Genomic DNA, 26,013 nt, shown 5'->3' with positions numbered 1-26,013 from the left:
ATGGCAGTAACTTCAGTAGTGCTTGGTAAGCCGTTGATGAATTATCAGTAAAATTGCTTATCTTAGTTTTCAAGGGATTCATAGAATTTTAGAAAGGGACTTCAGAAGCTGTCTAGCCCAACCCATACACCTAATCAAGGATCCACTTTATCAATCATGATCATTGAACCCTTGCTTGAACACTTCCAAAAACAGAGATACCTACTAACAAAATAATATCTGTAATTTTTAATATTTGCTTGGCATGTACTAGGCACTATATAAATGCTTATTCTTGTCTTTCTCTCCCTTCCCTTCCTATCCCTTCCCTTTCCTTCTCTTCCCTCCCCACAGCAGTGATAGAGTTCTAATATGTTGTGAGAAATGAGGGAAATAGATTATTTTAAGGAGACATGAAAAAAATGTATAGGAATTGATTTAAAGGGAAGTAAGGAGAGCCAGAAAAATAATTTATATTATACCCTCAATATTATAAAAACAAAAAACTTTGAAGACCTTTATAAACTGATGAAGAATGAATTAATAGAACAAGGACAACAACTAAAACAATCACGAAACTGTAAAGATAAACATCTTTGCAATCTATAAGAATTAAAATCAATATAATGACCATCCATGATGCCAAAAGACCAATGATAAAGCATGCTTTCTACTTCCTAACAGAGATGATGGATTCAGGGTACAGAATGAAATCTATTTTTTGAACACAGTTAATGAGGGAATTTATTTTGCTTGTCTCTGCATTTTTGTTACAATGAATTTTTCTTTCTTTTTTTTTTTCCAATGGAGTTAGGGGGTAAGAGAAAGAATTAAATTATTTAATTAAAAAAATAAAAGAGAACAACAACAAAAATATGTTCCAGAAATCTTGACTTGGTTCTAGTTCTTTTTGCTTTTAACCATTTTATCAATCCTTACTGATTACTGAAGCCTGACTTACAGTAGTACCAAATCTATATATCATCTTGGATCCCTGAGTCCATTTGACTGTCTGGACTCAGAAATCTGCCATTCCCAATCCCAAATTACTTTTCTCTCCACCCTCCCCCTTTTGCCACCAACACAATAACTCAATGTCCAGGTCTGTCAATCCAGTCCTACTTTGGTTCAGTTTGATTCAACAATCATTTATTAAGCCCTATTAAAATAAAAATAAAAATAAATGGGAAAGATGGCATTTATGAGTGATTTTGATGGACAGATTAGTCAGCAATCAACCTAGTACTGAACAGAACCTTACAGAATGGAAATAGGATGGCTCAGTGTTGATGGGGTTGTGTGTGAATTAACAGCTGACTGTTGGTAGGACCTGAATGGTCAACATGAGTGGTGATGTACTGCATATAGGTATATTCTGTACATGGAGATATATATATGTATATGTATATGTCATATATATATATATATATATAATGTCTGAGTAAATACTTTCTTAGAAAGATGATGTGACACAGAGTCCAGCTAAACCAGAGGAAGTGGGGTAGAGTCTTTAAAATCTGACAAATGCTGCCTGGCAAGCTATCACTATAATTTGGGTTTAGCCTGGAAATAAGATCCAGAGTCAGGTCTTGGGTCAGCATGGCAGCTTGGATGGAAAGCAGGGTTAATTAGCTTAGATCCCTCTACGTCCAGATTATAGGTGTCTTAGATTTTGTCTTTGTGCTTTATTATTCCCAAGTGCTGTGTTCTGTCATTCCGTCTCTTAGATAATAATGTTTAAAAGTAGTAAATATCATATATCATTATTATATGTAAATTGTATATCATTATATTACATAATATACAAATGCATAAATTATATACATTTATATTATTATAAGTATAATAAATTGATGATAAATAATTATAAGAAATAATATTTATTTAAAGAAATAATAAAATAATAAGAGCTAACATTACTTAGTACCTACTATGTGCCAGGCACTGTAGTTAATCAATCACTTTACAATTATTACCTCATTTGATTCTCACAACAGCCCTGAGAGGTAGGTGCTATTATTATTATCCTCATTTTACACTTGAGGAAACTGAAGCAAACAGAGGTTAAGTGATTTAAAGTGCTTATAAAGTTCTTTCCAGCAATTTAGCTTCTGCCTTGGGTTCATTAGGGACATTCATGCCAAGGTAGGAGCAGTAGAGATGATTTGAACCCAATTCCGAGAAGCATAGAATCATAGTTTTAGAGTTGCCGGGGGACTTACTCCCAAATGCCAACTGATAGAGGTTGATTAGGGTAGAAAGTAGAGAAAAAGAAAACCCCAGGGAGCATTGGGTTTGGTCCTTGTCCTTCTTGTTTGGAATCAAAGACATAGAAATATCTAGGACAGGAGTAGGGAAGCATGGGAGCACAGGACACTATGGAGCAGAGACCAAGAGAAGAAAAAGATCGTAGAATCGCAGCATAACAAGAGGACTGGCCAGTAGGCTCGGTCCTTAAGAGTTCAGCTAATGCAATCTCCACTTGGATTTTGGATCATACCCAGATTTCTGTAACTGGCTCTGCTAACCAGGTGGTAAAGACAAGGACTTTGTTGACTGGCCATGGAGCTGGAACCCTTGTACAACAAGCCCATACTAGACCCTCCTTGTTCTGGCGCTTTCCTGTCTGGGTGCTTTTTAGAGAGACTACAAGACAATAAGAGAGGCCCGAGACATTCTCCATCCTGAGGCCTTCAAGAAATCCATGAATATGGGCCTCTGTATCTGTCTCTTTATATCAGTTCTTTCTGATTTTAAGGGAAGAAGAAATATCGGAGTAAAATACAACCTTGTGAGCTTTTGAAAGATCAAAATAGTAAGCCACCGGAGGTATGAGAAGAGAGTCCATGCCAGGACTTGCCAGAAGCCACATGTTGAGGAAGGAGATATTGATCAGCCTGTTTGACCTGGCCCAGGGGTAGCTAAGACAAAGACTCCTCCAGTGACTTTTGCCACTTTTGGAAGTGAACTTGGTGGGATTAATGCCATGTGGAAATTTTTTTGTCTGTACTGACTCGTCCCAGACACGGAAGAAAGTGTGACTTTCAGGTGTTATGGGGAAATGTTGGTACAGTTGTTCTTATGTGTCTTCACAATAAATATCTCTCATAAAAGCTGACTGATTTTACTTGGTTAAAGAAACTAGATCTGGAATTTCTGAAGGCTGACAGTTTGGGGAATGCACTGGAAGGGGGTTGGAGCTGGTCGTATTAGAGATTGATACTCCTGATCCTTCAGAGGCATTCTGAGAACCCTGAGGGGCATGTAGCTAACCTGGACTGCTAATATTTCTAGAGTCATAGAGTACCCCAAACCAACATTTCCTGCTTCAGAGTTTTCTGTGGAGTCATATCAATTTCATTTATGCCATGATGGGCATTTGAACACAATTGAACTTAGGAAAAGAATCTGGGTACAGGAACTGAATCAAAGGATAACTTTCCCAGTAAGCAGTGGGGTATGTATGCATCTATATGTATGTTTATATAGGTATATATCAGTGGGGCCCAGCCTTTTAGAGACTCAGTGCCCAAACTGTACCCTCATGCTGCATATGAGCCCCCTGTCTTACCCCAGATGAGGGAGGGAGGAAGTATTCCCTTTGGACTGTTGGGCAGAGAGGCAGGTAATGGGAGAAAAGTCCTCAGGAGTCTATGGAGAGAAGGGAGGAGAGCAGCCCCCTCTGCCACACTCTAACAACATGTGCCATAGGTTCACCAACATGGGTATTTATGCATTTAACTATATACACATGTATACCTACATATACACATGGGCAAAATGCACATGCATGTACATATGGTCTTTTTAAGGAATCTATAGTTTTTGTACTTTTTTCAACAGGAGAAAAAGAGGGAAGGAGACAATATCTATCATGTAATCTTGAAAAACTTATGTATAAGTTTGTTATTGGAATAAAAGAAAAGAAAAAATTTTTAAAAGAGAAGGGAACATCAAGGTCCTGAGCCTAAGCCCCTAAAAACTAACATTGGACTTGACTCCCATGGGAATCTCCCTCTTTTGTATGTCTCTCTCTCATTTCCAATTGTGCTCTGGATGTGAGATATGAGTTTTTTGGTAATCAATCTGAAAGAGTTCACCCATAGTAAGAGGACTGTGGGGCCTATGAATGACTTGTGGAGCTGAATTCCTGGTTTCTACTTCTTTCTACTATGGATGAAATCTTCAAGGATGATCTAACCACTCTTACTCTTTCCCTCTCTCTCTCCCTCTGTCTCTCTGGCTCTGTCTTTGTCTCTGTTTCTCTTTCTCCCACCCTCTCTCTCTTCCTTCCTTTCTTCTTCCTCCCTCCCTCCCTCTCTTTCTTTCTCTCTCTCTCTCTCTTTCTTTCTTGCTTGCTTTCTTTCCCTTACCTTCTATCTTAGAATCAATATTAGTCATTGGTTCCAAGGCAGAAGAGTAATAAGAGCTAAGCTATTAGGATAAAATTACTTGTTCAGGGTCACACAACTAGGAAGTATTTGAGGCCAGATTTGGACCCATGACCTCCCTTCTCCAGTCCTGGATCTCTATCCATTAAGCCACCTAGTTGCTCTTCCCCTTCTCTTTCTACATGGCTCAATTCAATTTAGCAAATATATGTGTAGCTGTTGTCCTTGCTAAATTTATGGAATATACAAAGATAATGTTAATAATTGACTGGTATAGTAACTTGAAGTTTTCAGATCACATAACAGTATCTTCTAAAATGGTAGATAGAGGCTTGGCTTAGAATCAGGAAGACTTAAGTTCAAATTTAGCCTTCTTTACTTAATAGTTGTATGATCCCAGGCAACTCATTTAATTTTGTTTCCTCATCTGTAAAAATGAGCTGGAGAGGGAAATGGCAAGCACCTCTATATCTTTCCCTACATGGAGTTGGGAAGAGTGATACTGAAATGACTAAACAACAACAAAAATGATCTAACTGAACAAATTGTGGTGTCTGTTGGTGATGGAATACTATTGTGCTCAAAGGAATAATAAAGTGGAGGAATTCCATGGGGACTGGGAACAACTCCAGGAACTGATGCAGAGTGAGGAGAGCAGAGCCAGGAGAACATTGTACACAGAGACTGATACACTGTGGTATAATCGAACGTAATGGACTTCTCCATTAGTGGCAATGCAGTGATCCTGAACAACCTGGAGGAATCTACAAGAAAAACCACTATCCACATTCAGAGGAAAAACTGTGGAGTAAAAACACAGAAGAAAAACAACTGCTTGATTACATGGGTCAATGGGGATGTGATTGGGGATGTAGACTCTAAATGAACATCTAATGCAAACACCAACAACATGGAAATAGGTTCTGATCAAAGACACAAGTAATACCCAATGAAATTGTGCATTGACTTTGGAAGGGTGGGTGGAAGGGAGGGAGGGAAATAATGTGATTATTGTAAACAAGGAATAATGTTCTAAATTGACTAAATAAATTAATTTTAAAAATAAAATAAAATGCTCTAGTCTTGGGAGCAGCTGAGTAGCCTTAGTGGTTTGAGAATCAGGCCTAGAGAAAGGAGGGTCCTAGGTTCCAATCTGGCCTCAGTTGTGTGACCCTGGGCAAGTCACTTAACCCCCCTTGCCTAGCCTTACCACTCTTCTGCCTTGGAACCAATACACAGTATTGATTCCAAGATGAAAGGTAAAAGTTAAAAAAAAAAATAAAATGCTCTAGTCTTTTGAGGTAGGTTCTGAGGGTATCATCTCACTTTTACAAATAAGAAAAGTCTCAGTAACATGTATTGGTTCTAAGGCAAAAGAGTGATAAGGGCTAGGCAATGGGGGTTAAGTGACTTGCCCAGGGTCACCCAGCTGGGAAGTGTCTGAGGCCAGATTTGAACCTAGGACCTCCCATCTCTAGGCCTGGCTCTCAATCCACTGAGCTACCCAGCTGCCACCCCCCAAACCTTTTTAACTCTACAATGTCCAACCAAAGTAGATATCCTAGTCTATATAATACCTGTTATTCACTGGTTTCTTGTAGGTGTCAAAAGAGAAGAAGGCTATATGTTTAGCATGCCTCCTTGTTCAAAGACAGGAACAAGAGTCTCAGGAAATTCTTCTTACCAGCATTATCATTGATCCCTAAAGTACTTTTATCATTAATAGCTCTAAGCCTCAGTTTTCTCATCTGTAAATGAGGATAAGTCCAATTTTTAAAAAATAAAGATCAAATAAGTTAATAGAAGTTAAATGCTTTTGAAATTGTCAATTATCATCATCATCACCATCAACATCATCATGTTGGCATTTGATTAGACATACAAGGATGTAGCTGGTTCAATTCCCTATGTTTGTGATGGAGACATTGAACCCACTCCAAACTTGAATACACAGTAGTTGTGTTCTTGAAGAAGACCAAAATGGCATCACTGGTGATGTCTTTTGACTTTTGCAGAAATTCAATTTAAGCAAGGCAGAATTACACAAAATTGTTGACCTCGTTCTCTTTCAGAGTCATCGAAGTCCAGAGCAAGACGGTCAAGATGACTTGTGATGACTCGGGATATAGCAGATGACCTTGACTTCTTCAATGCCTAGCCAAACTCTAAGCACTACACAATACTTGCTTCTGCTATTGTCATGACTCTTGGAACAAATTGTTCTCATCTGTCCCTTATGCCAGAGGTAGTCTTCACATGCATGGGACAGATGCCCCCCTAATTTGCTGATGGTTTGGGGGTCTGCCAGTTACTCTCACCTTGGTTTAACCTGCCTCCTGACCTGATTTTATCAATGTGGCTGCTACTCATGTTACAGCTTCTTGGAGCCATGGGGAGAGCCAGGACACCAAAGGTGGATGAACAATCCTGAAGAGGCATGCCAAGACCTCCCTCCTGGGGTACTAGTCTTCCCAGAACACCCCTCTCATTCTGACACAGAATGTACTTAACAGAGGCATGAGCCCAAATGTGTACTAGTATTACCAATTTGAAGGGTGCTGAGAGAGAATATAGATTCATTTAGAAGGGAATGTCAGAGAAGTATATGAAGACCCAAAAAAAAAATTGCATTACTACTCCTCTGCCTTGGAATCAATACTTAGTATTGACACTAAGACAGAAGTAAGGGTTTTATTTAAAAAGGGGGTAGGGGTCACCAAATAATACAGTAGATAGAGTACCAGGACTGAAATAGGGAGGATGGGAGGACAGGAAGACCTGGATTCAAATTTGACCTTAGTCACTTCTTAGCTGTGTGATCCTGGACATATCACTTAACCCCAGTTGCCTACCCCTTACCCTTCTTCTGCCTTAGAAGTGATTACTAAACACACACACAGAAAATCCAGCAGTTTACTATGAAAAGCCTGGACTCCATGGAGCCCGTCAAATATCATCCCTGCTTGCCATGACATTTTGGGCAATCGGTGTGAAAAGATCGTAGATTTAGAGCTGGAAGGGGCATCAGAGGCTAGCTAGTCTAATTTCTTCATTCTACAGATGAAGGAATTGAAGCCCAGAGAAGTCGTGATACATCAGAGGGATAGTAAATGTGAAAAGCAAGATTCCAACTCAAATCCTCTGACTCCAGGGTAAGTGCTCTTTCTGCTAGACTGTCCTTTTTTTCATTAATAAAAGAAACTTGAAGCAGATCCTCTAGGTCCAAGTTCACTGCTTTTTACCACCTTTTTTCTTCTTCCCTGAAAAATGTATTGGATTAGGACAGGTAGATGGCTCAGTGGACAGAAAGCCAGACCTGGAGCTTGTAGGTACTGTGTTCAAATATGGCCTCAGACACTTCCTAGCTGTGTGACCCTGGCCAAGTCCCTTAACCATGTTTGCCTGGCCCTTGCCCTTCTGTCTTAGAGTTGTTACTAAGACAGAACATGAGTTTTGGGTTGTTTTTTGATCTATTTGGCTTGAGGGGTGGGATGGAGGTTCTCCTTTTCACAAGTCAATGGGAAAATCCCCCATTGCTTGCACTTTTTGGTAACCTTGCCAAGGAGAAAGGATTTAATGACTTGCACCAGCCTGGGACAAGCATAGGACCCACCAAGTTGCAAAAGTTAAATTCAGGATGGATTTCAGCATGAATCACATGCTCCCTCTAGTGATCCAAGAGAAAATAACACCCCAGAATGACAATAACATTTACAAAAACTACCCTGTGAGTTATACAGTAGTATATATCGTGAGTAGTATATATCTATATATACGTCGTTGCCCCCATTTAATTTATTAAGAAATTGGGGAAGCAGGAGCCCAGTGGATAGAGACTCGGGTCTGGGCTCGGGAGGACCCGGCTTCAAATCTGATCTCGGACATTTCCTGGCTGTGTGACCCTGGGCAAGTCACTTTACCTAGCCCTTTGCCCAGCCCTTGCCCTCTTATCCTAGAGCTATTTCGAAGACTGAATGTAAGGCCTAAAAATATTTATGAGGAAATCTAGGGCCTGAGTTGGAGTGATTTGGCCAAGTTCACACAGCAACTAAGTGTGATACAGGATTTGAACCTTCCAACTCTGAAAAGATCGCTCTTTCTACTCTACCACACTGCTTTTCCCAGTGACTAGACTCAGCTGTGGGATGGCTGGAAATATCAGTTTGAAGTGAAAACGGGAGGCAGAAATCCCCTACTGGAGCGGTCCCAAGGGGGAAGTTATTGTGATGGGAGAAAAAAAAAGGGGGGGAAAAAGAAAGTTCTTAAGTCATGAGAACCGGGATCCGTTTGTCCTCTCAGAAAGCATCGGAATTTCCCTCCGGCTGTGATCATCCCCCTGGGCATGGGAGTGAAGAAAAACGTCTCCGACTGGCTTTCTGTCCTTCCCTCAGACCGCTTCCCTCAGACCGCCGCCGCTTTCCCGAAGAGACTCCGGGCTGAAAACTGAGTCTGAGCTCTCGCCTGCCCGGGGAGGAGCTGTCCTTTTCTCCATCACTGAAGCGGCTCCTCAGATCCCACTGCCCCGAGTGCCTTCTAAAGCCAACCTCTGGCTGGGGGCTGACTGGCCGCCCCCACACCCCCCCACCCCTAACCCACTCACCCGGCATTCGGAGTTCTCTCCGGTGTCAGACCACCAGTCCTCGGTCCGGGGTGGCGCTTTTTTTATGATGGCGGCACTCAAGGAGAGTGAAGCGAGAAGGGAGAAGTCAGTGACCGGACTGCAGCCCCAAGGAGGGTCACTGACATTGATGTTTTTGAGTCTTTCCGTCGTAGGGTCTTCGGGACCTTCTTGGGATTTTCCCGGCAAAGATACTGGAGTGGTTGGTCATTTCCTTTTCCGCCTTATTTTGCAGATGAGGAAATGGAGGCAAACAGGGTGAAGTGACTTGTCCAGGGTCATCCAGCTACTAAGTGTCTGAGGCTGATTAGGAGTTGGGTCTTACTGACGCTAAGCCCAGTGTTTTATCCGCTGCGCTACGTGACTGCAGCCGCCGCCATAAGTCTGGTCACATCTAGAATTCCTTTTTTAACCATGAGAGATGACTTAACGGACAAATTGGGAGGTGACTGTTTTTATCTTAGGAGCTGCTCTGATAGCGGAGTGCAAGAGAAACAAGCCAGCTGGGAGAACAAAGAGGTCGACTTACTTCCGGTTAATTGCATTTAAAAAATGTACTCTGCTAAAGTATATATTTGCCTGATCTAATATTTCTCCTAAAGACCTGTCACTGAACCCGTCCACGTGTCGTGGTGTTTTTCACCTCGGGGCACAATGGGAACTGCACCGGAGAGAGGCGCTACCTGGTCTCTAACTGAACCATTTTATAAAGATGCTTCTAAGAGCAGAATTCATTGTGAATGTGGGCCAAGTGTTTGCTTGTTTGTTTGTTTTATCAGTTTGACTTATAGATGTGAGCCATGGTCAGTATATAACCTAGTTTCCCTTTCACTCATTAAAAATATACTTAGCCTCAGACCATTCCTAGCTGTGTGACCCTGGGCAAGTCACTTAACCCCCATTGCCTAGTCCTTCCTGCTCTTCTGCCTTGGAACTAATATTTAGTATGGATTCTAAAAAGTGACAACCTTATATAGTATTCCAATGTCACTTAGCAATAACAGTGCTAGTACTGTTGGGGGTGGGAAGGAGGAAGCTTCCAGCTGAAACTAGTTAAGCAAAGGCCAGTTCACATGACCAGGCCATGTATATTGTAGATCCGCAAAAACAGGACTGGAGAGGGAGAAAAGAGGAAGGCAGAACAATGGGTAAAATCGGAGGTGGAAATAGCAGATAAAATAGAATTTGAAGTTCTGCCAGAGTAGGAATAGAGTCAGCATTTTAATCAGGATCACAAATTTAGAGTTCAAAGGGACCTTAAAAGTAAAATCCAACCTGTCCTTTTATTTTTAACTAATTTTAAAAAATGAACAAAAATTTACTTTTTCCTCTTTCCCACTTTCTACCTCTATTGAAAATGGAAAGAAAAAACAATAACATTGTAACAAATATGCATAGTCAAGCAAAAAAAAAAATTGGCCATGTCCAAAAATACATGTTTCATTCTATCCTATGAGTCATTAATTTTCTTTCTTTCCCTTGTTTGCTCTTTTTCTTTCCTTCTTTCCTTCCTCCCTCCCTTCCTTCTTTCTTTCCCCTTGTCTACTCTTAGTATCAATTCTTTTTTTTTTTAAACCCTTATCTTCCATCTTGGAATGAATACTGTGTATTGGTTCCAAGCAGAAGAGTGGTAAGGACTAGGCAATGGGGGTTAAGTGACTTGCCCAGGGTCACACAGCTGGAAGTGTCTAAGGCCAGATTTGAACCTAGGACCTCTTATCTCTAGGCCTGGCTCTCAATCCACTGAGCTATCCAGCTGCCCCCTTAGTATCAATTCTAAGACAGAAGTGGCAAGAGCTAGGCAAGTAGTATTAAGTGACTTGCCCAGGGACATGTAGCTAGGTGTCTAAGGGCCAGATCTGAACCATAATCCTACCAACTTCAAGCCCAACATTTTATCCACAGAGTCACCTAGCTGCTCTTATGAAATTTCTATCTTAAGATGGGCAAGTTTCACCATATGTCCTCTGGAATGATCAACCCCCTTATTTTACAGACAAAGAAACTGAGGCCCAGAGAGTTTAAATAATTCATCCAATGTCACATAGGTAGTATGTTGTAGAAGTAGGATCTTGTGCTCTAAATTTTTATATCAATTTACACTTTTATTCTTTTTTGATTTGTTCATTATTTATTTCTTTACTTAATTGGAAAAAATTTTAGTTCAGTGTTGTAGTTACTGTTATTTTGGCCTGTCAAGTTTAGATAGGCAACTATGTGGAAGCATACCAGGTCTGGAAAAAGGAAGACATCTTCCTGAGTTCAAATCTGGGCTCAGCTACCTTCCTGTGTGACCTAGGCAAGTCATTTAACCTTGTTTGCCTCAGTTTCCTCATCTGTAAAATGAACTGGAGAAAGAAATAGCAAAAGTACTCCAGTATTTTTGCTAAGAAACACCAAAATGGAGTTACAAAGAGTTGTTTGCTACTTAAAAAATGACTAAACAATAACAAGCTGAGTTAAGTAAAAGCTTTTACTCATTAGAAGATCAGGAAAGCTGGGAGGAAATAACCTGGTCATGACAGAAGCCAAAGGTTAGGATGTTCAGGCTAGGTAGAGTGCTGTTGTTGGTGGCTATTATAACAGACAGGTGAATGAATACTGCTTTTTAACTGGTGCTATAGGTTTCTTAGAACAGGCTTTTTGGTCTCCAGATCTTTTAACATTCTTTTTTTTTTTAACCTAACCATCCAAGTGCATATTATAGTTTGCCAACAGGCCTTTATCTTTATCCACTAGGTTTTTCCTGTCCAGATAATTAGGTCAAATGCTATTGACCACATTTAGGCACTACATAAAGGTTTAGAAAAATAACAAGTAAAGATTTGTAGGGATGAATTAAATTTAATGGAACCCACATCTTTCCCACCTGCTTGTTCTTTCTTGCTTGCTTGCTTGCTTGCTTTTTCTTGCCTGCTTGCTTTCTCTTTCTTTCCTTCCTTCCTTCCTTCCTTCCTTCCTTCTTCCTTCTTCCTTCTTTCCTTCCTTCCTTCCTTCTTCCTTCCTTCCTTCCTTCCTTCCTTCCTTCCTTCCTTCCTTCCTTCCTTCCTTCCTTCCTTCCTTCTTTCTTCCTTCCATCCTTTCTTCCTTCCTTTCCCTTCCTCCTTCCTTCCTTCCTTCCTTCCTTCCTTCCTTCCTTCCTTCCTTCCTTTCTTTCTTTCTTTCTTTCTTTCTTTCTTTCTTTCTTTCTTTCTTTCTTTCTTTCTCTTCTTTCTTTCTTTCTTTCTTTCTTTCTTTCTTTCTTTCTTTCTTTCTTTCTTTCTTTCTTTCTTTTTTCTTTCTTTCCTTTTCTTTCTTTTCTTTCTTCCTTCCTTCCTTCCTCCTTCCTTTCTTTCTTCTTTCTTTCTTCCTTCCTTTCTTTCTTTCTTTCTTTCCTTCTGTCTCAAAATTGATACTAAGTATTAGTTCCAAGGCAGAAGAACATTAAAGGGTAGGCAAACTGGGGTCAAGTGACTTGTCCAGGGTCACACTGCTAGGATGTGCCCGAGGTTAGATCTGAACCCAGGACTTCCTATTTCTAGACCTGGCTCTCAATCCACTGAACCTCTCAAAATGTTTCTTTATTTATTAGCTAGCTGCCCCTCAAAATATTTTTTAAAGAAAACAGACTCCAGGTAAAGAACCTCTGCTCTAGGTGTCATGATCCTATGTACTATAATCCCTTTACCCCAGTTCAGAACAGCACAAGAAAGGTGCCCTCTCACAAGCCAGCTTTATTATTAGTGCAGAGGCCTAGGGAGGCAGGGGGACCAGTGATACAGATCACAAAGCCAAAAGCCTTGGCCTTGGGGAGAGTTCCAGTAGAAAAGGCATAAATGACAGCAGGCACTGAAGAAACCTCCAAATCGGCCACAACTCATCCTTGTCAGGGGAAACATATCAGAGGTCTTGTGGAAGGATGTGATTGGCTCTGAAAGATAAAGACAAAATGTATAGTATGATTTCTCAGAGGTCCCTAAGAGAGTAGCCCTCCTGTCTGGAGGCTTCAGGGAATAACTTCCCCAGAAAACTCTACCCAGTGGATTATGGAATTAGGGGGTCAGGGTGGAGCCTAGTGGGGTCCCAAAATTTCTTATCTTATGCCTGAAGGCACTAGCCTTGGAATCTTAGGGGTTGCATTCAAATCCTGACCCAGACACTTACAAACCATGGGAAATTTTATTTCACTTCTCTGAATCTTAATTTTTCTCACATGTGAAACGGGAATAATACTTACATTACTTACCTCACAGAGTTGTGTAGAAAGCAGTTGGAAGTTTCAAAGGACTTTAATAAATGCACATTATTATTATTCAGCTCATCTAGTTATAGTGTCTCGGAACCTTTTTTTAAAACAACCAAACATTAACCTTCCATCTTAGAATCAATACTAGAAATTGGTTCCAAGGCAGAAGGGTGGTAAGGGCTGGGCAATGGGGGTCAAGTGACTTGCCCAAGGTCATAGCTAGAAAGTGACTGAGGCTAAATTTGAACGCAGGATCTCCCATCTCCAGGTCTGGCTCTCTCCACTGAGCCACTTAGTTACCCCTCAGACCCTTCTGATGAGAATTCAGTTTCCCACAAGAATCAGAATGCTTCAAACCAGAGGAAATGCCCTAAAATACTGTGGCGACATCACTGAATTAGAAATGTTGATTTTGCCATTAAATATATGTGAGACCTTAGATGAGTCATTTAACTTCTCTGTCTCAGTTTCCTTTTCTGTAAAACTATGGATAATAATACTTGTCCTGTCTATCTCACATGGTGTAGTGAAGGAAATTCTTTGTAGAGCATATGAACTGTTATTCTTAATGAAGACATTTAAATCAGGTGTTGCTTATTTTTTAATGCTGCAAACACTTTTTGAATTAGTTCCTTTCCTCTCAAACATCCTAGGTCCTCACTTCACTCTGTTCTAAACTGTGTAGGCTCAGATCTGAAGTATGTCTGTTTTCTTGATCTTTACAAGCTGTGTGGTCCTAGCAGAGGACCTCTCTGAGCCATAGTCTCTTCATTTGTAAAATGGGGACAAAAATACTTTGACTATGAACTTCACAGAGATCTTGTTTACAATCACGGATTATGCAGCTCTTTCCTTAGAACAAATTCTGCGAATTCGATAGTGCAAACATTTCTACGCCCGTTTTATAGATGAGGGTACTGAGGCTCAGAGAAACAAACGTGACTAGCCGTGATCACACAGCTGCTGAGATTCTGAGGCGGTACTCAAATCCAGGTATCTCGGCTCCAGGGCCAACACTTCTCCTTCACCCAGGAAGCTCTTTGCAAGTTTCTAAACTTTAAACTTATGTGAATAATAATTATCAGTCACGTAGATAATTATTGCTATCATCGTCCATTCATTTGACCACCGAGAAAAAAATGGAGGCAAAAAGACCAGTTAGAAGGACAATGAAGTCCTGGACAGGGGTAGCAGCCTGGAGCAGACGAGGGAATCCTTTCTTCGCAGAGAGCTCCCAGCAGCGCCTGCAGCTTTCCTTTCTACCCAGTCTAGGACATTGCCCTTGTCCCAAAGCACATTGGTATGGCACTCTCTTCTTATTGGCGGACATGGTTTGGGGACTCTCCTTCATTGATGGAGATGAATACTTCATCTCCTGATTGGTGGAGAGGAAAGATTTATCTCCACTGATGCGGAGAGAGTCCTATGCCGGTGGGCTTTGGTCCGGGGGTTACGAGGATTTTAGCCCAGGGCTGGGCACATAATAGACACTTAAAAGCCTGAGTAACTGATTAATCACTGGCCATTTGGGAGTCCAGCTGCAAACTTTTCTGCTTTATCTCTTATGTGGTTCTTTACAGAAGTAGAAGACAACTTGCATTCTCAATCCCATCCCACCACAAGTCCTGCCTTCAAACTCCGTCCTCCTGGCACATACCTGTACTTAAAGTTCATCTTCATTGATTTGCCTATGGAGAAGACAAGAAAGAAAAATCCTTTTTGAGTCTTAAGGGGTAGAAAGGAGAAGAGAGAGGAGAAAAAGGGGGGACGAGGCCAGGATGGAGAGTGGCAAAAGCCTGGGAGATTTTGCTCTCCATCCTAAAATCTTAGTTTCCTCATCAGTAAAATAAGGAATTTGGATGAGATTATATGTAAGTTCCTGTACAGCTGTACAGTTTTGATTCTAAGATTCTGCAAGTCTGGAGGGTCTTCTGGGCACTTCTTCCTCTCCCCTTCCCTCCACCCCAACCTGTCCAGGAACTCACCGACGTTTCTTCTTGCCCCCACAGCGAAGTCTTTTGCCTTTGAAAACAGACAAGAAAATTTATTTTCATTAACTTCTGTCCTCAAGAAAAATCTACTCCCCTTTCCTTCTCTCTCCCATCTCTCTCTCTGTTATCTGTCTTTCTGTCTATCATCTATCTATCTGTCTATCATTCATCTACCTATAAATCTCATCTATTATTTATCTATCTTTATCATCCTTTCCCATCGCTATATTTGGTGCAGACTTTGGCTCCCTTGGGGTCCCCATCGAGATCCTCAATATTCACTAACTCATGGAAGTGACATGTAGCCCAGTGGAAAAATGCACTGGGTTCAAATCTTGACCTTTGCCATGGATTAGCTTTATGGTCTTGGGTAAGACATTTCCCTACTCTGGGCCTCAGATTCTTCATTTGGATGTAATCAAGTGGAAGACTAGTGCCTTCTGGAGGGCAAGAAATTCCTCCTCATTCCTCCATTTATTTGCCTCAGGAATTTCCCTCATCCCATAAAGGCCTTGGGTCAGATTATGACTGACAAACAGCCTTCCTATACTGAGAGAAAAGAAAGGCAGAGGCTACAGTCAAAATAGGAGTGAATAAAGGGGACGGGGCCAAACTTGAAGGTGGCTTTGAAAAGCCACGGTCAGGCAAGGCCCTACAGTAGCTGAACCTTGGTGACCAAGAGATAGAGAGAATAGTCTTCTTTCCTAGAAGCAGTGAATAGAGAACGGGGCCTGGAGTCAGAAAGACCCAAGTTCAAATCTAGCCTCAGACACTTACTAGCTCTGTGACCCTGGGCCAGTCACTTAACATCTGTCTGCCTTCATTTGTTTAACTATAAAATAGGGATAATTACAGCACCTACCTTGTAGGGTTGTTATGAGGATTGAATGAGGTAATGTTTATAAAAAGTGCTTAGCATTTCCTAGCTGTGTGATCCTGGGCAAGTCCCTTAACCCCCATTGCCTAGTCCCTTATCACTCTTCTGTCTTGGAACCAATACATAGTACTGATCCTAACATGGAAGGTAAGGGTTTGGTTTTTTTAAGTGCCTAACACAATGTCTGACACATAGTAGGCACTACATAACTGCTTTTTCTCTTCCTGACCCTTGTTGTTTTGTTGTTTAGTCGTTTCAGAGGTGTCTGATTCTTCATGACCCTTTTTAAGGTTTCTTGGCAAAGATACTAAAATGTTTTGCCATTTCCTTCTCCTGCTCCTTTTACAGATGAGGAAATTGGGGGCAAACAGGGTTAAGTGACTTGCCCAAGGTCACCCAGCTAGAAAGTGTCCGAGGCTACATTTGAACTCAGATCTTCCTGGTTCCAGGCCCAACACTCTATCCACTATACCACCTAGCTGCCCTGACACCTGCCTGCTCTGCTGCTATGTGTATAATGGTTAGATTGGATGAGATTTTCTCTCAACCGTCTCTTCCCAGCTCTAGCTCCAAGGATTATACAAGTTGCCCAGCTCTGTACCAGATGTAGATGCATGTGACACGGTGCCTGCCTTAAGGAGTTGAGAGTCTAAGGAGACAGGATAAAACGGGATGAGACAACAGAAGGACGATGACGTGTCACTAGGAAGCCTGCGGGAGTTCAGGGAAGACAGGAGCTCCTTGGGGTCATCTTGTAAGGGAAAGCGGCACAGAGGAAGTAGGGATTACGCAGGACTCTGACAGGCGGAAGGAGTCAGGTGGGCCAGAGGGAGAAATGAAAAGAGGGTGTTGAAAATGGAAGTAGAAGAGAGAAACAATGTGGTGCTACACAAACGCCACTGAATTTGGCGACAGAGAATCCGGTTAAGAACCTCTATCAGGAGCCATCTCACAGCGTCTACCCCCGCCCCATCTGACTCCCTCCTTCCTCTCCAGACTCAGGGAGGCAGGACCAACATGGTGGCTAAGAGCATGAAAGCTGGAGCAGCTCCAGAGCAGCTCCCCTGGCCCCATATGGCCAAACCTCACTTACCCAGGATGATCATCAGTCCCACAATGAATGCCAAGCCAGCAAAAATCAGGCCTCCATTTCGGACAGTGGAATAGTCTTGGAGAGGGGAAAAAGAAGGTGAGCGGCCTGAAGGGAGCTGATTAAGCCGTGGGGTAGGTGGAGGGGGAACTGGACGGCTAACAGAAAGGCGAAAGGACCCCTACCACCCCCACCGCAGTAGAGGAGGCTGACAAAGCCGGTCCTCTTACATTCCATTGTGCCAGTAGGCTACGGCGTTCGGCTACCTCTCCCCCCACCTCTCCAGTGACCGCTGAAGCACGGAGGGATACTATGGGGGCAGGGTCGGGTCATTCGGGCATCCTCCTAGGAGAGACCCAGGGCATGTGGAGGAAAGTGCTTACCATATTGGAATCTGTCCTCGTCCCCCTTGGGACCACCACCTGATTGAGGAGAAAGAGATAAGCAAGAACAACTTCACAAAGAGCTCGTAGACCTTCTCTTGTGGGCAATGGGAACCTGGTCATTACTCAAGTTAAGAAAGCCTGCCCAAGAAGGAAAAGGCTGAAAGCTCGAGAAGCAGGTGCTGGGTTGGGGCACCAGCATCTAAATGCCCGCTCTGCCAGCCACCTGCCATGTGACCTTGCCTGTACCCTTCATCTTTCTAAGGGCTCATCCTTCAAACATACCTCGTCCAACAGACCACTTGATACCACAGGGAACAGGGGAACAAAGTGGAGTAGCTGTGGGAGGATTAGGGGAGGATCAACATGGCAAGGGTATTATGACGTGGCTCAAACATAAACCATCAGAACCCCAACTGCAAAAATGGGCATTCAAGACACTGAAATGTAGGGAGCAAGCTATGTGTGTGGGGTTGTCCTACGACTCTGCTCAAGAAAGCTTTCAATTACTGTTGGGGCCAGTGGATGCAGATCAAAGCATGCTATCTTTCACATTAGGGTATTATTTGGGGGTTTGCTTTTGTATGAGTATGCTCTTACAACAATAGTTACTAACACAGAAATGTATTTTACATGATAAGAAAAATTGTTTCTATCTGTCATTAAAAAATAAAATTCAATTTAAAAAAGAAAGCTTTCAATTCCTCTTTTCTTACCTCACAAGATTTTTTTTTATTTTATAAATTTAAAAAGAATAGGCAATTTGAGAGACAGCTAAGTGGCCCAGTGGATAGAGAGCCAGTCCCAGAGATAGCGGTCAAATCTGGTCTCAGACACTTCCTAGCTGTGTGACCTTGGGCAAGTTACTGAACTCCAGTTGCCTTGGAACTGATGCTTACTGTCATTTCTAAGACAGAAGGCAAGGACTAAAAGAAAAAATGAGGCAACTGGAGAGCAATTTGGAATGATGCCCAAGGAGCACATGCCCTTTGACCCAGCAATATCACTATTAGGTCTGTTTCCCAAGGTGATCAGGGAAAAAGGAGAATACTCTCTGTGTTCTCAAATAGTGATAGCCCTCTCTTTCTGGTGGCAAAGCATGGAAATGAAAAGGACACCCATCCATTGGGGAATGGCTAAACAAGTTGTGGCATATAATTGTGATGTCAGAACTATGTGGTCATGAGGAACAGGTTAACTTTCAAAAAACAAGGAAAGACCCCACATCCAATTATGAAGAGTGAAACAGGCAGATCCAAGAGAACAGTATGTACAGCAACAGAAAGACTGTTCGCAGAATAGCTGTGTCCACTTCAGAGAAAGAACTGATAGGTAGAAACATGCATGACATGGGCTTTTATATACATGTTTTGTTCCTTTTTGTCAAGTGATGCCTTCTCTAATGCAAGGGAGGGAGGGAAGGGAGGAAGGAGGGAGGGAGGGAAGGACATACCTGGGAGCTTTAAAGTCATGAACACACAAATAAACGTTTAAAAGAGAGGGGGAAAACAGACTAGGCCAGCATTCCCTTAATAAAATCAGAGGTAGGAGGCATCTGAGCTAGAAGGGACTTGGACTCTCACTTAGCTTGGAGAACACAGGACTCATTTGTGAATCTTAAAATTTCTCAGACTTGTGAATGTTAAAAATTCTCAGACTCTACCTTAGAACATTTGGTTAAGACCATTCCCCATTTTAAACAATAAAGGTACTTGATCAGGAATGTGAGAACTCTAACCTTACTCCACCCATACTCAAGCATACTTTAGGGGAAGATAAAGTTGTAAACTCCTTACTGAACAATGAAAAGTACTTAACTCATACTTATAGTGAGGCAAAAGCCCTTAAGCTAAGTCTATTTTTAGATCTTAGCACAAAAAGGTGCAAAGTACCTATGAAGGTCAAATTAATCACTAAAAGGTCAGGCAACTTGCGAACTTGCAAGGGATAAGCTTAACAAAAGAGGTGTGAAGTTTTAGTCTACCCAGAGAAGTTGAGAACTAAAGAAGATGTGAATTAAGAATGGTCACTCCTGTGAAAACATCTACTGTGATTGGTAGATGTGAGAACTTAGGGGAGGTGACATAGGAGAAAATTCTCTTCAAAAGGAGGCCAGAAGGCCTCTGAATGAAAATGCAGCCTTGGAAGCTGAAGTGGAGCTTCCTGAGCTAAACTGGAGGGTCTCTCTGAACACTAGAGTTTTGCTTGGAAGGATCTTGTGGTGAATGATTAAAGACTGACTGGTCTCTCTTAAGGCTTAAAGCCTAGGCTGGCCTAGGCTTTTTCCTACTATTCCCTCTTACTCTGTTTCTCTCCCTTTCCTTAATTCCTTATTTTGTATTAATTAAAATCTCCATAAAAACCCAGCTGACTTGGGCATTTCATATTTTGGGAATTTTCCCATGGCGACCACTTTATTTTTTATTTAACTCAAGACACTGTCTTGAAACCATACTTTTGTGGTCACAGTTTAAGAAAATCACTCTTTTAACTGTAACACATTATGACTAGAGGGGACAGGAGGAGTGGTAGCTCCAGAGGGGATAACAACAGAAATCATTGTAAGGCTCACAATCCAAAGTAAACAAGGAACCATCCAGTCTTTGACAGAGCCACTGAAATACTGGGCAAGTGCTGTGTGTGTGTGTGTGTGTGTGTGTGTGTGTGTGTGTGTGTGTGTGTGAGAGAGAGAGAGAGAGAGAGAGAGAGAGAGAGAGAGAGACAGACAGACAGAGACAGAAAGAGTCAGAGAGAGAAGAACAGAGGCAGAGGCAGAGACAGAGAGAGAAGGAGAGAGAGAGAGAGGAAGGGAAGGGAAGGAAAGAAAGAGGAGAGGGAGGGGGAGGGAGAGAGAGAACTGAAGCATCCTTCAAGGTCATACAGCTGCTCAGTGGCAGGACTGGGTTTTAAATCCAGATTCTCCGCCTCCAAATACAAGCACCCTTTCCATCCCATCTCATTGGTGTTCTTGCACAAAGGATCAAGTCATATTGTCTTGCCCTGTGACTCCAGGCAGAATGGTGTCTTCACTACACCCAAGCATGTGTATGGTTCTCCATGAATACATAACCAGTATTTATATAAGCACTTTAAAGTCTGCAAAGCATTTGACATTTATTATTTCATTTGCTCCTCACAACCAACCTGGGAGGTAAGTGCTATTATTTCCATCTTACAAATGAGGAAACTGTCTTATAACAAACAGTAAAGTAACTTGCTCAGGGTCACAAAGCTAGGAAGTAAGTATGGTAGGATTTGAACTCAGATCTTTTAATCTCCAAGTCTTACCTGTTGGGTAAACACCAAAGAGGCACTGGGACACAGGGACAACCTAGAGTTGATCCTCAATGGCAGGAGTGCCATTATCCTGTTCGGTTTCCTCATATATATGTCTACATAGCCTGGCTCCTTGGACATCACAAAAGCAGCGTTTGCAGCTATTAAAAAGAGCCTGTGATAGCGTGTGGTAGGAGCTGGGCCTTTTCAGGGTCTGGGTTGAGCTCAGAGGCTCCTGAGTGGGACTGGATTTAGTTCTTTGTGGAGGAAGGAATTAAAGGGAGCTGAGGGAGATTCCTGAGAAGCGTCTGAAGTAAGAGGAGGTCCCAGGGATTTATTCTTTAGGAATCAAGGGGAAAGCCCAGAGCCCTGGATGCGAGTCCATCCCCTTGCAGTTACATTCCTCAGAGAAGGTCCCAAATTGGGGAAGGGAATGAGAAGGAGGGACAAGACTCCCTTTGGGCCACCTGAAGCTGGTTCTCCCTGCTTCCCCACCGCCTGGCCCTGGGGAGAGAGGTCCGGGAGGTCTGGGGTGCCTGGACATTCAACAAGCCCTCTGCCTCCGCTCGGTCTCTCCCCGGGGGCCTAAGCACTGCGAGGCAGAAAACCCATCTTTCTCCCGTGGGTCTGCGACGGCCAGAGCACCACGAGGGCTTCCACTACACGGAAGCAGAAGAAGAAACCTCCCCCCACACGCGTGCACACGGACACACTTACTGTTAGCCAGCGTCATCTCGGGCATTTTGCCGGCCGAGTCTTCTCTTCTCCCTGCTTTACTGAGTGTCTAAAGTGGGGGCCGGAGGGTGGGAAGGTAGGCATGGGGCCTGGGGGGGGGGGGCATTAAACATTAACAATGCCGGGGTAATATTTACCCTGACTACGAGGAGAGCTTTGGGCAAGCTCGGGAAGGGAATGAAGGCGAAATGTGTGTGTGTGTGTGTGTGTGTGTGTGTGTGTGTGTGTGTGTGTGAGTGTGTGAGTGTGTGTGTGTGTGAGTGTGTGTGTGTGTGTGAGTGTGTGTGTGTGTGTGTGTGTGAGTGTGTGTGTGTGAGTGTGTGTGTGTGTGTGAGTGTGTGTGTGTGTGTGTGTGTGTGTGTGTGTGTGTGTGAGTGTGTGCACATGGGATGAGCCGTACTCTTTCTCCTCAAAGGAAATTCCCAAAGCTCAGAGGTGCTGGTCTTAGTCATGGCGTCCTTCTCTTCCACTGGAACTTTGGGGCCTCCGGAGGGGCAGGAAGTTAACTCTCCCTAGGCCATTAGTGATGTGCCTTCTCCTGGAGGGAGCTAGTCAAGGGTCAGTGCGTACCAGACCATCTTTGACCGTTCCCAGGGATCTCGTCCATGCCACGAATCCCATTGTGGAGGGCCGGGGAGCAGAGAGGAAGAAGGGCGACTCTCTTCGGTTTCATTGGCGTTGGTGGACATTAGCAGTCACAGAACACAGTATAACCTATCCTCCCTCTTCCTCCTCCTTTCCACTTTCCTCCAGTAAAAAATGGGGGAGGTGGGAAAGGGCAAAAAGGCAGAATGTAGTCCTTTACGGTCACATGGCTGGCTTAGCACATCATCTCACTTGATCCCCACAACATTACAGATGAGGAAACAGGAGAGACGAGTGAATTCGCTTCCTCAAGGTCAGCCTCTGGTTAAGGGGTAGAAATACAGTTTGAAGCTGAGCCTTCTAAATTCAAGTTCGGGGGATAGGACTGGGGATGTAGACTCTAAATTATCACACTAGTGCAGATATGAATAATATGGAAATAAGCCTTGATCAATGAGACATGTAAAAGCCAGTGGGATTGTGTGTTGGCTATGGGAGGGGTGGGAAAGAACATGAATCCTATAACCATGTGAAAATATTCTTAATTAATTAATTAATTAAATAGATGAATAATCAAATAAGTAAATAAATGCAAATAAGGGGGGGAAAATAAGCTCAAGTTCAGGAGTCTTTCCAACATACCATACTGCTTTTCTAGGATACAACAGATGTCATAGAATCATAAATTTCAAGCTGGAAGGGCCCTTAAAAACTTCCAAGTATCTCTCTCCTTTCCATTTTTTTATTAACAGAAAAGGAAACTGAGATCCAGAGATAGGGGCAGCTAGGAAGCACAGCGAATAGAGAACCAGGCCTACAGTCAGGAGGATCTGGGTTCAAATCTACCTTCTGATCCTTAATAGCCCTGTGATCCTGGGCAAGCTCCAACCCCAATTGCTTAGTCCTTGCCCTTCTGTCTCTTGTTACCAAAACAGAAAGTAAGTATTGTTTTTTTAAATACATTATCACAGAGGTCGTAAGTAGCAGAGTCTAGATTGGAATCCAGCTCCTGAGCCTCCAGACTGCACCATTTTTGCACTACAACATTAAGTAATAGTGATTCATCCAGTCTATCTCTTACTCTATTGTTCTCCAGGTAACTTCATTTGCAAATCCTTATGAGATTCTTCCAACAACTCTATGCTATAAGCAAGGCATAGAGGAGAAAAGGCCCCTAGATTTGGGATTAAATGCTAGTTCAAATTCTGGCTCTGTAATTGCTTATGTAGCCGGAGGCCAGTCAGTGTACATCTCCAGGCCAAAGTTTCTTTTTTCTATAAAATGAGAAAGTTGGAGTAGGTAATCCAGAGAGGCCCCTCTTAGGTCTAAATCTTAGGATTCCCATTTTACACAGAAGAAAATCAAGTCTAAAAGTATTAGTGGCTTTCTCAAAATAATAGACAGTAAGTCATGGAAGTGGGATTAGAACCCAGATCTTTGGACTCCTAATGCCATGCTCCTTCTACTATCTTATCTAGACAGCTAGATGATATGAAATACATGAGTCTCTACTCCATTTCTGTTCTTCATCTTCTTGCCCAAAGTCCGTGGGATCTCTTAGCCAAGTGATTTCACCAATCCTGAAAAGATCCAAGAGGGGAACAACATGCAGAGTTTGACTTACCAAAATATAGTCTATCCATGTCCTCAGGGTTGCCACCACCTGTGTGTGGAGGTCAGAGAAGAGAAAAGGGTGAGGATAGGATCTCCAGGGATAGTCAGAGGCAGCTTCCACCCTCTCCACACTTCATCTGAGTCTTCTTGGGGAAAAATAAAAGACCAAAAACAAAACAAAGAGGAGTGGCTGGCAGTACTATCCTCACCTAATGCCTTATGGGGTGGAGAGAAAAAGATACACGTGAGACTGTGACAAAGCTGTCTGAACACTACCTGGCCCCAGGTGGAGGAGGAAGCTGGAAGCCTCTGAAGAGCAAACACAGCCCCCAGGTCCGTTCAGAGCTCAGGTTACAGGATGCAGAGGCTCAGCCTACATCTAAGAAACCCAGGGTATTCACAGAGGGCACCGAGCTGGGGGACAAGGGAAAGGGCATTGGATTTAGAGGGCAAAACCCAGGTTTGAATCCTGATTCTGCCTCCTGGAACTGGCACGATCTTGGGTAGTCACTGGGCCTCAGATTCCCATCTGTAAAGGGAAGAGACAGACTAGAGGATCTATTAGGTCTCTTCCAGATTTTAATCCTATGATCTTATGATCCTGTGACTGGTGGTGGTGGAAGGGGATTTTCTAGCCAAATAGCAGAATCAACACTTAGTCAGAAATTCAGATCTCTCGGGAACTTGTACTTCATGATAGGAAGGTGGAAAAAGCTGAGGATTAATGGCCCAAAAGGCAGTGGGTAGAGTGTAAACTCTGCAATGAAGAGAACTTGAATTCAAATCTGAATTCAGACACTTACTAATTGTATGACCTTAGGCAAGTCACTTAACCCATTGGCCTCAGTTCTTCATCTGTAAAATGAGCTGCAGAAAGAAATAGCAATGGCAAACCACTCCAATTATCTTTGCCAAGAAAATCCCAAATGGGGTCACAAAGAGTCTGAAAAATGAACTATAATAGGTTGCTTCCCTCTCTCAAATTCTATATACTCTCAGCCTAGTTTAGCCTACTATCGTCTCATGAGTAGAGAATCTAGGAGTCATCTTGAGGGTCTTCTAATAGCATTCATGTCTTGGAAGACCTTTCCAGGGACTGCCACATTGGAGTGCTTTCAACGTAGCCCAGCCAGGTCTGTTTTTCTCCAAGACCTTTTCTGCTCTCAATAGGAGAGCTCTCAAGGTAAGAGTCCCAGCTAGCAGCTGGATAGCAGGGGCCTTGAAGCCTGTTATTAGGAGGGAGGTCTCTTACAGTCAGAGAGCTCAGCCGTTGAAGAGACTCAAGCCCAAGCCTGAACCCTCCTGAGTTGTTCTCCAAAATGTTGGGTATCCAGACTCGTGTTAGTCAGTCAAGGTGGGGCCACCCTTCCTCCAGGGGAGCAGCACCCCCTTGGGTCCTTACCGAGTCCTCGGGGGCATCTCAGGAGGTAGTGACGGCAGAGGGAGGCTTTCTCCACAGCCCTCTCCCCATACCCTGTGCCCAAAGCATGGCAGTCTAATGAGGTCTCTTTGGGATTCCTGTTAATGGCAGAGAGGAAGTGATGAGAAAAGCAGCCCATCTCTGCTTTCCCAAACCCCAGCGCACAGGCCAGAATTTTCAGTGAAGCAAGGAATCTCTGTGTCACTATCCCCAGCTCCTCCATGGGGAAAAAATGTCCTTTCTTTAATTCCCCTGGCAAGTGGTCCAGTAGGGGGAGAACCCTCTACTTCTGGAAGCAGCCCTGCTTTTGATAACAGACCCACTTGGAGATAGCTTTTCGCATTGTGCAGTCGATTCAGTCTTTTGAGACCTGGGATTTTCTTGCCAAAGATGCTGGCGTGGGTTTGCCATTTCCTTCTCCAGCTCATTTGACAGATGAGGAAGCTCACATAGCTAGTAAGTATCTGAGGCTGAATTTGAACTCAGGTCTTGCTGCCTCTAGACCAGGCACTTTATCCACTAGCTGCCCTGCAGAAGGAAATATTTTATAAAGCTTTGATTGATCTTTTATAATTTTTATCCATATCTCCTAATTCTGCCCTCTGAAGTCAAACAGATTAAATAATTTTAATCTCTCTTCCATATGATGGTTCTACAAATATCTTAAGACAGTCTATTCTTCCCCAAGCTAAACCTTTCCAGCTCCTTCCATTGATCTGCAGATGAGATGACCTCAAGGTCCATCACATCCAAGTTGCCCTGCTCTCATTAGTCCATGATGACTGGTTGGTAATTAAGCTTCAGACTTACCCTGGTGGCCGTGAAACGT

General features: G+C 42.9%; 1 protein-coding gene across 3 annotated transcripts; it reads right to left on the bottom strand.

Annotated features, from left to right (window-relative positions):
• Window positions 1–12,681: 12,681 nt before the first annotated feature.
• On the bottom strand, window positions 12,682–25,688 carry FXYD2 (FXYD domain containing ion transport regulator 2). Of its 3 annotated transcripts, XM_056794326.1 has the most exons (8): window positions 25,555–25,688; window positions 25,167–25,282; window positions 23,775–23,813; window positions 17,555–17,593; window positions 17,175–17,249; window positions 15,199–15,235; window positions 14,871–14,901; window positions 12,682–12,898 (listed from the first exon to the last, which is right to left on the bottom strand). In XM_056794326.1, the coding sequence occupies exons 1-7, from the start codon at window positions 25,593–25,595 to the stop codon at window positions 14,877–14,879; spliced, it is 372 nt and encodes a 123-aa protein (XP_056650304.1). In that variant the 5' UTR covers window positions 25,596–25,688; the 3' UTR covers window positions 12,682–12,898; window positions 14,871–14,876. The 3 variants fall into 3 exon arrangements, with proteins under 3 accessions (XP_056650304.1, XP_016289310.2, XP_016289311.1); XM_016433824.2 differs by lacking the exon at window positions 25,555–25,688 and having other exon boundaries at window positions 25,167–25,422; XM_016433825.2 differs by lacking the exons at window positions 23,775–23,813; window positions 25,167–25,282; window positions 25,555–25,688 and adding an exon at window positions 21,548–21,669.
• Between the last annotated feature and the right edge of the window lie 325 nt (window positions 25,689–26,013).

Source organism: Monodelphis domestica, chromosome 4 (assembly GCF_027887165.1).
Source record: "Monodelphis domestica isolate mMonDom1 chromosome 4, mMonDom1.pri, whole genome shotgun sequence".
NCBI classification, from domain to species: Eukaryota; Metazoa; Chordata; class Mammalia; order Didelphimorphia; family Didelphidae; genus Monodelphis; species Monodelphis domestica.
Note: the sequence above shows the minus strand (reverse complement) of the source record. Positions and strands in the feature narration are given on the sequence as shown.

Coding starts and splice junctions, on each gene's coding strand:
- FXYD2 (XM_016433824.2), bottom strand. CDS start 25,407: ATGGAGGAGCTGGGGATAGTGACACAGAGATTCCTTGCTTCACTGAAA. Junction 17,594..23,774: donor CATGGATAGACTATATTTTG/GTAAGTCAAACT, acceptor CTCCTCAATCAG/GTGGTGGTCCCAAGGGGGAC. Junction 17,250..17,554: donor CGAGGACAGATTCCAATATG/GTAAGCACTTTC, acceptor CCCCTCTCCAAG/ACTATTCCACTGTCCGAAAT.